This window comes from Humulus lupulus, chromosome 1 (assembly GCF_963169125.1).
Source record: "Humulus lupulus chromosome 1, drHumLupu1.1, whole genome shotgun sequence".
Classification (NCBI taxonomy): Eukaryota; Viridiplantae; Streptophyta; class Magnoliopsida; order Rosales; family Cannabaceae; genus Humulus; species Humulus lupulus.
In genome coordinates this window covers 50,674,924-50,689,981 of record NC_084793.1, presented here as the reverse complement: position 1 = coordinate 50,689,981, position 15,058 = coordinate 50,674,924, and the positions used below count along the sequence as shown (strand labels likewise).

Below are 15,058 nucleotides of genomic sequence, written 5' to 3'. Positions count from 1 at the left end.
GGCCACAGGTCGAGGGAAGCATCAAGCTCGTGGTACGAGCTAGAGTTGGAGGCTATGACCTTTTATAAAGTCAACCATGCAAGGTAAACGTGCATATATCAGACATCACGTGTCTGATACATCCCTGACTTCTCGAACACACAGCATGAACGTGCGTATTCAGACACCCACGACTAGGTTGGGCCGTGCGGCCCATTATCCCCCTTACTTATTGATTAGACCACACTTCATGTGTCAGGTTTTAGGAATTAATCATGAATGTCACAGAGTTGACATGATAGGTAAGAAGGTCACGGGATGACCTTCTTACCAACTCCCAAGTGCCCTCTCCTATAAATATGGAGACCTTGGGAGTTGCAAAGGGTTGGATTCTATTATGTAAGGAAATACCCTGTAAAAGAATACCAAGCATATAACAATAATATTGACTGGTGGAGTAGAGGATTTTAACCTTTGAACCACCTAAAAAAACGTGATTGTGTCACCAGTCCATTTAAAAATATCATTCATCTATTTCGGTTCATAGTTAAGCACTAATCCCTTTCTCTTATTTTCTTAATTACCTGTTGGCGAAGAACCGCGTCAACAATCCTACTCTGACATAACAAGATCATTCGACCTTATCTACTTAGTCAATGTCTTGGACAAGACGCCACACCATTGTGTAAGTAGATCATATCGTAGATTACCAAATCAGTGAAAATCCTATGCATTGCTTTAATCTTAAGACTAATTCTTTTGAACATATGATTACAATTATAATCCACTGTGACCTAGTCACTATAGGTGTAACTATACATATGTTCAAAATTTTATAGATGTTTGTATAAATAAATAATCGTGTAATAAAACACATCAGCAATAAAACTAATAAACAAAAATGAAAATGTTAAATAAGAAATATGGTTTTACAAGTGCATTAAAATCCCAACATAAACATCCTCCTATAAATAGATTAGACCTTATAGTTTACACACAACACAATTTTTGACATATTGATATTGTGTTAAATTGTAAACTCAATTTTTTTGGAAAACTCAATGACCAAACTAACTGGTTTCGCAAAAGTAAATCAATAAAAATGATTTGTAGAAGTAGATTTCATTAACATCTGAACCACATTAAACTTTGTGTGCAGCTTCATTGATCATTTTTCTCTAATTTTGTCATAACCCTAGCTCTTTAGCACCCATAAATAATACTTACTTGTGTAGGCTATCTTTTTGCTAAATCATGTAAAAACCCTAGCTCTTTTACTTTTTTAGTATTGTTTTGCAAACAAAATATCACTATATTTCCATTACACTGTCGTAGGCATTAAAAACTTGTTAAAACTACAAGTCATATCGATGGTGATCCAAACAATCTACCATTGTGACTTGTCAGTTATATGTAAACTCAAGGACAATACTATTGGTCCCATCACACTTATTACTTTATGGTTCATGGAATTTCATTTAAAATAAATTTCTATGGTGCATTTGTTTTCAAATTCACTTTCAATTTTATAAAGAAGAAAACATGGTCAAAATTGTAGGCAAATAAAGGGAAAGTGGCCATTGCATATGCCACTGCAAAAATTGTATGGGGGTGTTTGGTATGATGTTTGAGTTTGTGGAAGTAAAGTTAGAGGAGATTTAGATTAAGAGAATGTGAAACTCAAGTATTTAAATGAGTTAAAATTACTCTCAAATTAAGTTAAAAAATGAGACTTACTTGGAAACACAAATCCCTGACCATTAAAACTAAATTTACCAAACATAAGTTATATTTGACATTCTCAATTCCACCAAACCAAAACCCCATACCAAACACCCCCTATATCTTATGAAAATATTTGTCACCGATAGAATCCTAGACTATTTTTTTTTAAAATTGGGTATGATAAGTTAAATTCAACAGGACAATATTTTAAAATTGGGTATAAAATTGGGAATTTTTCATAAATATGACTTTTTAGCCATTACTTTGCAAAAATATGAGAACTAAACTTTCCCTAATTTGTATGGAAAAATTTAATTAACAAAAACTCAATTTATGAGAAAACTAATAACATATAGGAACTCAAAATTAAACAAAAACACATCAGCAAAAGGAGGGATACTATGGTAATTAACATAACAAAAACCCCTCTGTTGAAACTTGAGTCCAAACCCCAACCACACAAAACCGTTCTTTGTGTGTATATATATGGGGGTAACTAGTTACCTTCCGTTCTTTGTGTGTATATTTCTGGGGGTAACTGGTTACCTTCATGTTTTGATGTGTGTGTATATTTCTGGCTCTTTATGGTAACTGGTTACCTATGTTACTAAAATCATAGTTACTTATTCTTCCCTTTTTAATGAAATGTTCTCCCTCTTTTTCATTCAATTTTTTTTTTCATATTTTATATGAGTAACTCGCCACACCTCTTGTGATAACTGATTACCCCTCTTATGAAAGAAAGTTACTCCTCTTAGGGTAACAGTCACTCCTCTTGGTACATGTTATTTAACTTAGATCTATGATTTTTTTTTTTTACATAATTGTCAAAGATCAATAAAGTAATTGATTACATTACCCAAGATTTGAAAAAAGAAACGTACAATCTGAAAAAAATGTTTATAATAAATAAAAATAATAATAAACACAATTCATATTACAAAAAAAAAATTGCAAAACAACCAAAGAAAAAATTAATATAAAAATAATATAAAAAACAAATAAGCTAAAAAAATCATAATCAAATTAAAAACATACCCTTACAAATTAATAAAATTTAATTAAGAGTAAAACTATGACATAAACCAACTTTTATACAAAAATATGAGAAAATAAATCCACAACAATGAAAATTCTTAAAAAAAGGCCATAGATGAACTTTTTTTGAAAAATAGTCATATTTTTGCACACTCTATTAAAAATTTCATATAAAATGTAATTTTTTCTATAAAATTTAATTATTTTTGTAATTAAAATGGGAATTAAGATGGCAAGTGTAATTTTTTTGGAAAAATTACACACATCACCGTATATCTCAAAATAATTTGAGATATATGGTGCATATCAAATATACGGGTTAACTTTTGATATAGGATGTTTTAAGATATGTATGTATCCATATAAATATGCATACGACATACTATAGTACATGAATATATACTTACCCATTTGTGAGTGAATATATAGCTAGTTATAGTCTACAAGGATTAAAATTAGACTCTTTAAATAATACTAAAAGACAAATAATCATTAAAATAATAATAAGTTGTTACAAATTAGTAATATTGTTCCAGGAATACTATTGGAATGATAAATAACTATTAAAATTATAAAACTAGTTTGGTACATTTTTATTATAATTATGTTAAGTAAATTTATAAATTATTTATGCAAATACTAGTTACACAAATATATTTTTATTTGTAAATTAGTTAGGTAAACTTTTGTTACAAAATCAATTTTTTTATACGAATTAATTTGTAAATGTTGTTTACAAATTTGTAAAAGTTGTTTACTCATTGTAATAGTTTTGTTACTACTTATCACAATTTTGCAACTCATTTTTTTACTTTTTAATGATTTTTAGTTACTGTCGGTAACAATTTTGTTATTGATTGTAATAGTTTTGTTACTATCTGTTACAATCTTGTAACTTATATTTTTACTTTGTAACTATAGCATTTGTTAAAAATTTAGTTGTTCTAACATCTAGCATTTTTTGTAAATTTTAGTTACAAAAATTGAATATTTTAGCTATAAAATTAACTATGTAAATCATTATTACAAACATGTTAACAAAATAAAAGACTGTGTTACCATATGGGCTTGGGTGCCGTATTTAACAATAGATATTCATTGGTTGGCATTATAATTGGGTGCTGTATATTTGTAATTAGTTTCACTTGCCGTATATTTAGACTTTTTTTTTGTTAACTTACCGTAGTATATGCAAATTTCTCTAATTTTTTTAAGAAAAAAATATCGTGGGCCTGAAAGGAGTAATTGGGTATGGGCCTAGCCCAAAACAAAATATTTTCAGTTAGAAGTCGAAACGAGGAATGGGTTTGATTACGACAGCATGGTATAAGTATGACCCAAATGAGAGAAGTGGCCCTTTTAGATTACGATGCGACTACGAAATCAAATGCCCATGAGTTGGTGGGTCACGTGCTATTGCATAGTTCAGGCCCCCCACTAACAAGCGCACGTTTAGTTAACTCCTTACGTAAAAATATTAAGCATACGCCGCTTCAGCGCACGTTAGTTTACTCTCAAGAGTAATTTAGCGTATGCCGCTCCGGCGCATTTTATCCTCACTCCCATCCAACCAAACCAACTCATATCCCTGTTTGAATGCCGTTCTTCCACGTAAAAACGCTCTATTAGACTGTTTTCCACTTTCTCTCTCTAACCCCTCGCTTGTGCAATTAGGGTTTCTCTGCTTCCTCCATTCTTAGACGGGTTTCACTCACTTTTCCTCTCGTCCTCTCTCTCTCTCTCTGATCTTTGAGCTTCAATGCCTGCTTTTCTCTTTCACACACAGTGCGAAATTGTTCAATTTCTTGGGCGATTTCGGCAAATCGCGGAACTGGTCTATTTAATTTGTACTCAATAGCACTGCTCTAGTTTCAATCGGGTGGTTCTTCGATGGCGCCGAGTCGACGAAAAGGCGTCAGTAAAGCAGCCGCTGCCGCCGCTGCTCGCCGGCAGTGGAAGGTCGGCGATCTTGTGCTTGCTAAAGTCAAGGGTTTCCCTGCTTGGCCGGCCACGGTATGTGCTTAGAGTGAAATATACATAATTTTGATTGTTTCTTTAAATTACGATGGTGAGCGGTTGAGTGATGAATTGGGGTTTTTAGTATTTCCCTTTTGGGTTGCTTATGTTTTTGTGTTGTTAGTTTCTTGTGTCTGGGGGTTTGATGTGGGTTTTGTTAGGAGTTAGTTTTGTAGATCTGGTTTGAAGCCTTTTTTTCTTTTGGGGACTATATTAGGGGTTCCTATGAATTTTGAGTATTTATGCTATTCCTTTTGTTTCGTCGGACTACCTTTTGTTCGCGATGAACACTCAATTTGACAACTGTTGTGCTTATCAACTTAGATTCTGGTGGCAGGTAAGTGAACCGGAGAAGTGGGGCTACCCTGCTGATTGGAAGAAAGTACTCGTTTACTTTTTCGGTACCCAACAGATGTAAGTATTCGCTGGCAGTAGTATCAGTTATTCGTATATTAATTATAAAATGGTATTGCTTTCTGGATTTTATGAAGTTGCATGATTGATATGTTTCTCCTTTACTTCTAAGTCAGGTTCAGGAATGGATGTTAGATACATAAATAATTTATTTTGATTTTATGTTATTTCTGTATGTAGTGTAGTTTGAGAAAGTGCATAAAAAGTAGGTGTTGTAAGTTTAATGATAAAAGACGGATCATGTTGTGTTTTTCTTTTTTGCAAGTATATGGTGGTGTATTTTATTTCCGTTAGATTACTATCCTTTTGTTGTAGTATGTACTTGATTATCAGTTATTGTTATTATTCTTTGTTTCCATCTTTCTTTTTTCTATAGAATTGGAACCTAGTTATTCAATTAATTTACATTTTACTTGACCTAGATATTTTTCTTGAGCAAGGCTGTCCCTGAAAGAAAGTGAATGGATTTCGAACGATGAATTAAAGTTTAGTAAATAAAATTTAAATGATATCTTTCCAAGTTTATTGCCTTTAACTTATAATTTCAGCGAGGACAATAAACTCACTTGCACAGAGGTGTGATTGATTTTACTGTGTGCACCAGTGATGTAAGTTTTATCTTATTTGAGTTATCATTCATTTTCTTGTTTTAAGATGTACAATCGTTTGTGTAGAGGAGATGAAAGTTTTACATTTTGGTTTCATTGTCAGATAATGTGTTGATGCATTGTTTAGATTTGATCTGTCAATTGTTGTTTTGTCGTGGTTGTGATTGTTGTTGTTTAGGAGCTGGCATATGGCAATTAATCCTACGTGATTTTTGTTTTGTTATTATTATTAGTGCTGGGAATAACAGAGAGAACAAAACATGACACTTATTTGTTAAATTTTTTTTTTTTCTTTTTTTCTTATTTTTGTAGTCATTCCTCGTGCTATTAGTGTGTTTTAAAGCTGGTAGTGTTGCTAGAAAATATGTATAATAGAAGTTTTGAATATGGAAAATAATTACACTCAGAGGCTCAGAACTGAATTACTAACTTGAAGAGGATTCTTTTTGAAGAGTGGGGAGAGGACAATTTAGATAGTTATTTTTTCTTGTTTTGTTTTTTATTATTTTATGTAGTTCTTTATTTAGTATGAAGAAAAAACAAAAAAAATTCTATTTCTTCTTCTCTTATTTTTGGTTTGGGTCAAGAAACAACTCATTTAATAGCCAATTCACAACTATTGAACACAAAATGAAAAGCTACGAGCTAATTTTTTTTCAGAGTAATCAGCCTTGCAGTGCCAACATTAAAGCAGCAAAAATTACAAATCTCTTTTTCTTAGCCATGAGTGAAGGCTCTCAATTTAATTGGAAGGGGGTCACTCATGGACACGTTGCCTCTGTCTCTTTTCAAAAAAAAAAAAAGAAAAATTACATATCATATTCTCTCAATAAATTATACCAATCCTCATATACACACTCAAACTCAATTTTCTTTTCGCTATCTTGAAAGATCATCATTTCTTTCCAACCACACAGCCCACAAAATTGCTAAAACTCTACTATTTCAAATTATCATTTATATTTTGTGAGAATTTATAATTCCTATCAAAGTCTTGAACAGTGAAATTGTAACAACTTCTTGGAGTACTCCATACCAAACCAAGCTCTGCCAAAATCTTGTGCCATAAAGATATGGTAAAATCACTATGAATAGAATGTGATCTGCCGACTCAGAATTTTTCTTACATAGAACACACCAAGTCAGAAAGAAAACTTGACTAGGATTCATTCTCTGCAAATTGTTTATAGTATTTATTTTGTTCAAGGCTGCCATCCAACTAAAGACTTTGACCTTAACAGGAGCGCACACTTTCCATCTAAACTTGTGTGGATCAAAATTCCTACATGGTTAATCAAACATCATTTTAGATAACATAATTTATACAAAACCGGACTGGAGTGTTTAACAACTACTCTCTTCTATCTTCTATCTTCTATGCGTGAACATTGGATATTCGTTCTTCTTGATTGCTTCTTGCTAATCCATATTGATTCAAATAACCCTATCTTTTAAAGAATATATTCCAACTAATTAGGAAAACTGATTTCCAACGGCCCATTTCCACACACCACACCCCTACAACTTGGGCTGCTTCTATTTCCAACTTTATGGAACTCACTATAACATGAAGATATGAACTTCCATGAACTTGCTAGTTTTATGTATAGTTCCGTGAACTTCCACGAAATTTCCGTAGGCCCTAGCAACAATGACTGGCTGGAAACACATTAGTATGCTTGTATTGGACTTTTATTCTTGACTAAAATGGTAAGTAAAATTGCTACAACTCTATATCATATTTTTTTAACTCTTGCTTGGAGATGATGTCTTCTTTTGTGGAGGAGTTTTTTTGCATATTGAGGGATTTTGAATTCGAAAATTTAGGTGTGGATTACGAGTAACTTTATTTATTTATTTTTGTTATAAATTGTGTCTTGATTCATATTTTAGACACTGCCTTTTGATGTTGGTGATTTTCAATATTTAAGTATTATGGTGAGAAGCCTTTGTTTACCTGGTGTATACCAAATTTTATCCATTGGTTGGTTGTAGGAGCAAGCTAAGACTAGTTATTTATTTATTTATTTATAATCATCTGAGTTCATGGTATTTATTTGTTTCTTTCATCCTACATCTGGTGTTTAAAGAGATGTTGATACATCATCTCAGAACTGTTGTATTGTCTTCTTTATTTTCTATAAAACCTTATCATCTTAGTTCGATTCTAGAGAAGAACATTTCTTTAGGTTAATATCAAAACATGTTTCTTTGTTGGTACTGTGTTGGAATTTATTAATGTGTACTGTAAAACTTCTCAGTGAAGTTTTACAATCAAGGTTATATTGAGTAGTTAGACATGGTTGCTCCTAATTTAGCTGCAGTTAGTTTTGTTTTGGGGAACCTAGGCAGTAATACGGGGAAGACCTACTATCAAACTTTTTAAAAATACGAAATAAAAACTTAAATTAATTATCAAGAAAGGAAATTACAATCAAGAGGACAATTCATCTTCAACTCAAGCATAAGTACAAACTAAAGCAAAGAGGAGGAACAAATAGAAATACACTGCCAGACAGTATTTTCCAGCATAGAGTACTTACAGAAAGGGGAAATACCTAAATACCTTTTCCACCATTGAAGCCCAAATAGAAGCTAGCAACTTAATTTTTCCCACAGCAAAGACACGTCCAACACCTCTTTTTCAAAATTACAGATACAGTTATTTCTTTTCAAGCAAATGATGTATACACTTCTCAGTCACTAGTTCACAAAATGAGTTTGGTAAATTTGTGGGATTTAAGAAAAGATTGAAGAAATCTTTGTTCATTTTCGATTTTTTGAAACAAAATTCTACATTGTTATGCAATAATCTTTATATCTCCTCTTGGTTGGGCATTCACTGTTATGCTTTGATTTTGCCTAGTTGGTTTTGATTTTAACTGACCTACTTGTTAAAAGTTATTTTTAAGTCCGGCAAGGAGTTATTTTTGAGTTATTTTAAAATGTATCTGTTATGTAGAGCATTCTGCAACCCTGCTGATGTGGAGGCATTTACCGAGGAGAAGAAACAAACTCTTTTGGTCAAACGTCATGGTAAGGGTGCTGATTTTGTTCGTGCAGTGCAGGAGATTATTGATAGTTATGAAAAGTTGAAGAATCAGGACCAATCTGATGATTTCAACTCTGAAGGAGTTACTCATATGAATGGTGGGAACTCGGTTGACTCATCAGCAATTCTTGGGTCAAAAGATCATCATGAAGCTCCTGAAGCAACTCTTGATTCGAGGTTTAATTCTTCATCTTGTATTGCTGATGGAAATGATCCAAGCCTTCCAGTTGAGGATACTTCTGCTACTGCACCTGTAGATGCTGTGTGTGAGAAAGAAGAACCTACCGATACTGCTACAGTTACAGAAACACCTTTGCGCACCATAAATTCTTCGAGGAAAAGATCTAAAGATTTATCTTTACAAAGTGGTGTTTTGCAGAGAGAACCTATAGTTAGAAGGTCCAGAACGTCATCAAGGCTGGAGTCCCGTAAGTTGCGTGGTTCTATTGTGCAATGTAATGATAATAGCAAAATTGCTGGGAACATATCAGCTTCTGTTGTTCGCGAAGGGTTGCTAAGAAGAAATAAACAAAGGAGAAAATCAGCTGATGCCTCTGAATGTGATGATGTTGATTTATCTACTTTTGTGTCAAGTGGTAGCATTGAAGATAATGGTTCTGAAATTGTCACAGTTGAGTCTGACACCTTTAGTTTCAATGAAGGCAGTACTATTGATTCTGGTTGTAAAATTGAACACTCAGGGACACTTGTTGGGTGCTTGGAGGGTGATGTTGAGTTAACCAAAGGGTTTGATCTCCAAATAAAGGCCGTTGTAGTAAAAAAGAAAAGGAAACCAAGCAGAAAACGGGTGAGTAATGATGCATTAGAACCTACCATTACAGTAGATAAGGAGGCTGGTGTACAAAGTACTAGTGAAAGCTCACACAGTGTTTGTGAGAAGATGAATGGAAGCTGTCCCAAGGAAGATGGAGACGAGCACTTGCCGCTGGTAAAACGAGCAAGGGTTCGGATGGGTGAACCATCTTCCTTGAAAGAGCCTAATAGCCTTTCAACCTCGGAGGAGAACACCCAGAAAGATGCTGTTGTCCAAATAGTAGGAGCAATTGGAAAATCTATGAATTGTGATGATCCCATTGAGAGGGACTCACTAATGACAAGTGCAGCATCTGTTGCATCACCTTCACATAATTGTTCTCAGTTTTGTGGAAGTAAGCCTCATACATGGAAAGCTAACAAAGACCAATCATTTGGCTGCTCGGTTGATGGTGAATCAGCTTTGCCGCCATCTAAACGCCTACACCGTGCTCTGGAAGCCATGTCTGCTAATGCTGCCGAGGAAGTTCAATCATGTAAGGATGCTTCAATGGACATGAATATCCTTCCTAATGGAAATTTTAATTCTTTGACGAGTACGTCTCCTGATATGACTATAGAAAGCAAAACAGTAAATGACATGGTACTGCCGAATGTGGACTCCATTGGTTGTAATGCTCAAGAGGTTGACGATTCCGGACTAGACACTACCTTTAACCCTAGCTCAGGCAAAAATACTGAATTATCTCTGGAAATGGACTTAAATAATCGAAGAGTTGAGAGTTCTGTTATTCAAAATAGTAAATCTGGCGAAGAAAGTTTTCTGAATTCTGGGAACCATGCTGATGGAAACAATACTTGTGATGGATCTGATGGTGGTGAGGCTGCTGCGACTCCAGTTCAAACTCAAAGTTCAAGGCTTTTGTTGTCTAGTCCTGACAGAAAGGAATCTGATGTCAGATCTGTTCAAGGATCAGAAGAGGAGCTGTTGCTTCCTGAGAAAAAATGTGATACCAAAAGTATTGAATCAATTGATTATAAATCAGAGAAGTCACAAAATGAATATGATGTTTGCGAACCTACTGCAATGAACATGGATCCCAATTCAGGTACTCATGACGGTATTGGTGAAATTTCACCTCAAAGTTGTGTTGGTGTACTACAATTAAATACAGAGAGCATCAGTGATGAGAATAACAGATCGACGGAGCCTCCACCTGATGACAACAGAGAAGAAAATGACATGTAAGCTTATGAATGTATAAATCCTGTTTCACAAGGCTTTGCTTTTCTGTTATTTTTCCAGTATTTATATATTTGAGGTTTAGTATATATTTTATGCATTTATGTTCCTTTTCACAAGTATTTAGCTTTTTCTCATTTCCTTTCTTTAAGTATTTAGCTTTTTTCGGTTAATTAATATTTTTTGTTTCCAGAATTATTAGCATTTCTATTTACCCTTCCTAGAAAGTATTTATTACTACTCTCTATTTTCCGTCTAGCTTTATGTGGTATATTTTATTTATCACAGATGTTTAATGTAATATCTAGTTTTTTTACTATCATGTGATAAAAATTCTTAACGTTTCTCTTTTCCTGTTTTATTTATCTCCATTCTAATCCAGCATTATGTCACAACAATTATTATTGAAACTCTTTCCTGCTTTTTTTAAATTAGGTCTGAGGTTGTAATGGATGCTTTACACGAACATAAGCCAAAAGACTCGAGCTCTTTGCCATTTCCAAACAATGATTTAGATGATGGCTTAGTCAACAATTTAAGTCCATCTCTAACAGATGGGGGTGATTCTCTTCCCCAGGCATCTCCACCCAATGCTCCATTTGGCCATGTATCCATATCAGATCATAGTAGTTTTCTTCAAAATAATAGCAGTTGTGGTCCTGATGTACATTTACACCATAAAATAACTTTGCATCCTCCAGTAGTTGACGGAGAAGAAAAATATGACTCGATGGTGACTCAGAGACCAAAATCTGTTGGAAAGCATGCTGAGTCAAATGCTGCTCTGTCATCCTTTGAGGCAATGCTTGGAACACTGACACGAACAAAGGAGAGCATCGGTCGAGCAACACGGGTAGCTATTGACTGTGCTAAACTTGGTGTCTCTTCCAAGGTACAAAAATGTTCTAGTCCTGCTGTTTTCTTTATGTTTAATTCAAGATATACCCAACAACAATGACCTTGTAGACATTGAGGGCTGATGTTTATAAATAGTAGAGGCTTATAACACATTTACCGTGACATTTCATGATGTCTGAATTTTATGAATCAGGTTGTTGACATTCTTGCACGTTGTTTGGAAACTGAGTCAAGCTTACATCGAAGGGTAGACTTGTTCTTCCTTGTGGATTCTATTGCACAGTGTTCCCGAGGCATGAAAGGTATTTTATTTGCTCTCTTGAATATTAGATTATGATTATCTTTACAAGATATAAAACTTATTTAGGTTAATTTGTATTGTGCATGGGATGTGAGAATAGGTGATGTTGGTGGCTTGTACCCTTCTGCATTTCAAGCAATGCTTCCACGTTTATTAGTAGCTGCTGCTCCCCCTGGAAATTCTGCGTATGAAAACCGAAGGCAGTGTCTTAAGGCAAGAGAAGGGTTCTTTTTTTTTTTGCCCCCTTTGACTACTGATTTAAGATATCAAATCGTCTTTTGCTTCATCCTTGGCTTTGGTCACATGTAGTGTACTTCAAAGTTATATGGTTTTAATTCTGGTCTAATTTCTGTCTTTGCTATAGGTTCTGAGGCTTTGGTTGGAAAGAAAGATTCTTCCTGAATCAGTAATTCGTCGCCATATGCGAGAACTGGATTATCATGGTCCTGGTTCTACATCAGGTCCATTCTCTAGGCGCTCAATGAGAACAGAGAGGTCTTTGGACGATCCTCTTAGAGAAATGGAGGGGATGCTTGTTGATGAATATGGAAGGTTTGTATTACTTGGATGTTATTGTGTCTGCATTGTTTTGTGTGATTGTAGATTGTGGTACACGTTTACGGATATTAATTTTTTTCTCTCTCTTTCTTGCATTGCTGCTGCAGCAATTCAAGCTTTCAGCTTCCAGGATTTTGTATGCCTAGCATGCTGAAAGATGAAGGCGAAGGAAGTGATTCTGATGGGGGAAGTTTTGAGGCTGTCACTCCTGAGCATAGCCCTGAAGCATGTGGTGACCATGAGACGACACCTGCCATGGAAAAGCATCGGCATATTCTGGAAGATGTTGATGGGGAACTTGAAATGGAGGATGTAGCTCCTTGTGAATCAGAATTAAATTCATCTTCCTGTGCTACTGGAGTAGTAGTTGCCCCACAGATTTCGCAAAACCAGTTTGAACAGCATTTTTCACTGACATTTGCACCTCCGCTACCTCAGGACGTGCCACCTTCATCTCCTCCACTTCCATCATCACCTCCTCCTCCTCCACCCCCACCCCCACCCCCTCCATCCATTGCCCCGCCATGTGTGGTGCCTGATCATTATGCAAATGGCATGGACTCAAAGCTCTACCATGATGTACATTTTTGTTCATTCATTTATTTTATTAATTTTCTATGCTTTATTATGAGTCAGGTTTTGATGTAATCAGAATGATGCTTAGTTACAAATTGCTGGTTTTAATTGCAGAATATCCAGGATACCATGGTCCAGTCAGTTACCCAGCAGTCAAGTGCACCAAGAATTAATCAACCAATATCTGATTCAGTGCACTATCATGCTTCCGACTGTAGAGATCCTCAGAGGCAAATAGCTGATTCTTTTCCTGGCCATAATTATCATAGCAAGGGCTACCCTTTACGACCACCTCATCCCCCACCATCAAATCAGTTTTCTTATGTTAGTGGTGAACAACACTTCAAGCCCCGGCGGGAGGCTACCCCACCACATTCTTACTCCAATAGATACCACTTTTCACAGAGTTGGGATCGTGAGAACTTTTACAATAATCATGAGAGAATAAAGCAAGCTCCGCATGAGCTTCATGACAACTGGAGGTTGCCTCCACATTCTTTTTCTGGTAAGCTTTCTATTACACTAACTGTAATACATGAGTTTTTTTGGACTTGGGCTTGTCTGTTACTGTATTTTATGTAGATATTTATATTTTGTTTTCTTTCTGGCCTTAGGTCCGCAATATCCTGGAAAAGGGAAATCTTATGGACCTGCTCCTTTTGTTGGTCCCCCATCTGAACCTAACCAAGGATGGAGATTTCCTCCACGGTCAATGAGCCATAGGCATTCCATGCCTTATAGACCACCTCGAGAAGGGCCGATTCCTGTTGCAGGTACATGTCCGTCTTTTATTTTTATAAAATGGAACTGATTAATTTCTATTTTCGTGGTTGGTTATTCTAGATTTAAATATTTATATTGTTGGTTTTAGGGGATTCCTTTTGTTGATTGAGATTGGATTGGGAATCTGATGTTGCTTTTTTATATTTTGTTATTGCATTTAACTAATTTCTACAAGATCTTACGGGCTCAAGCACATCTTCTGTGTTTCAGGTCCAAACTTTTGGCGGCCTAGATGAACGTGTACCAAATTACTATTGAGTTTCTGGTATGTTATGATCTTAAATTTCTACCAGGTTAAATATGGTGGTTTCTTTTGTTTGAATTTTCTCAATAATTGTATATTTTCCTGCAATTACTAGGTGTCACAAACGCATTTTTGATCTGGCTTCTGCTGCTTGTTAAGAGTAGTTGGTTATTTTATTTTTTATAATCCGAGCCATTGTCTTTTTATGCTACGGGGCACGGATGTTCAGTAAGATTAAGAGACTAAAGAGGGCTTGGCGAAGAAGACCGACTCTTTGACATGTCGGAGTTGTACATATGGATTTCTATCCTGCTTTTCAGCAAAAGCAAAGCGGGAAGCCGGTCGCTGTAGAGATGGTGGAGAGCTCTGATTAACTCTAGACTTCAGTGTATAATTTTTCTTTTTCTTTTCAATTTCCAATTGGAAAATTTTAATATAATTTATTTTGTTAGCCCTTCATAGGAATTTAATCAGCAAATTTATGTATATGGTGGAATTTGTTGGAACTTGTAGAGAATTTGACAATATTTAAGTGCATAATAGTGTTATCATATGTCAAAATTTACACAATTGCTCTTTGCTCTTGAGCTAATTTCAGATTGGATTAAGAATGGTTTTGACTGAGGAATGGTCCTAAAAAGAAGTGGAAATTACATTTTATATGGTTTTTTAAGAAAGTTTTAAAAAATATGGCTATTTTTTACGAGTATTATTTGATGGTTTTTGATCAATTTTATTCACTAGGTTTTTTCCTATATTTTTGTATTAACTTATTATTATTGTCATATTTTGATTACTAATGATATTTTATAAAAGTAGAAGGGTATTATTTTTAAGTATTTTAAATTGGGGTATTTAGTTAAAAAAAATCAGTGTCCAGTACACATTT

General features: G+C 34.6%; 1 protein-coding gene across 1 annotated transcript; it reads left to right on the top strand.

Annotated features, from left to right (window-relative positions):
* The first annotated feature begins 4,343 nt into the window (after positions 1-4,343).
* On the top strand, positions 4,344-14,793 carry LOC133792241 (protein HUA2-LIKE 2-like). The gene is made up of 12 exons (XM_062230150.1): positions 4,344-4,755; positions 5,096-5,172; positions 8,743-10,851; positions 11,285-11,741; positions 11,901-12,009; positions 12,109-12,221; positions 12,373-12,560; positions 12,674-13,145; positions 13,257-13,647; positions 13,757-13,915; positions 14,136-14,190; positions 14,285-14,793. The coding sequence occupies exons 1-11, from the start codon at positions 4,633-4,635 to the stop codon at positions 14,159-14,161; spliced, it is 4,224 nt and encodes a 1,407-aa protein (XP_062086134.1). The 5' UTR covers positions 4,344-4,632; the 3' UTR covers positions 14,162-14,190; positions 14,285-14,793.
* The last annotated feature ends 265 nt before the right edge of the window (positions 14,794-15,058 follow it).

Excerpts from the sequence above, each read along its gene's own strand:
- LOC133792241 (XM_062230150.1), top strand. The coding sequence starts at position 4,633 with ATGGCGCCGAGTCGACGAAAAGGCGTCAGTAAAGCAGCCGCTGCCGCC. Across the intron at positions 5,173-8,742 it reads TTTTTCGGTACCCAACAGAT|AGCATTCTGCAACCCTGCTG; the intron begins GTAAGTATTCGC and ends TCTGTTATGTAG. Across the intron at positions 13,648-13,756 it reads GCCTCCACATTCTTTTTCTG|GTCCGCAATATCCTGGAAAA; the intron begins GTAAGCTTTCTA and ends TTCTGGCCTTAG.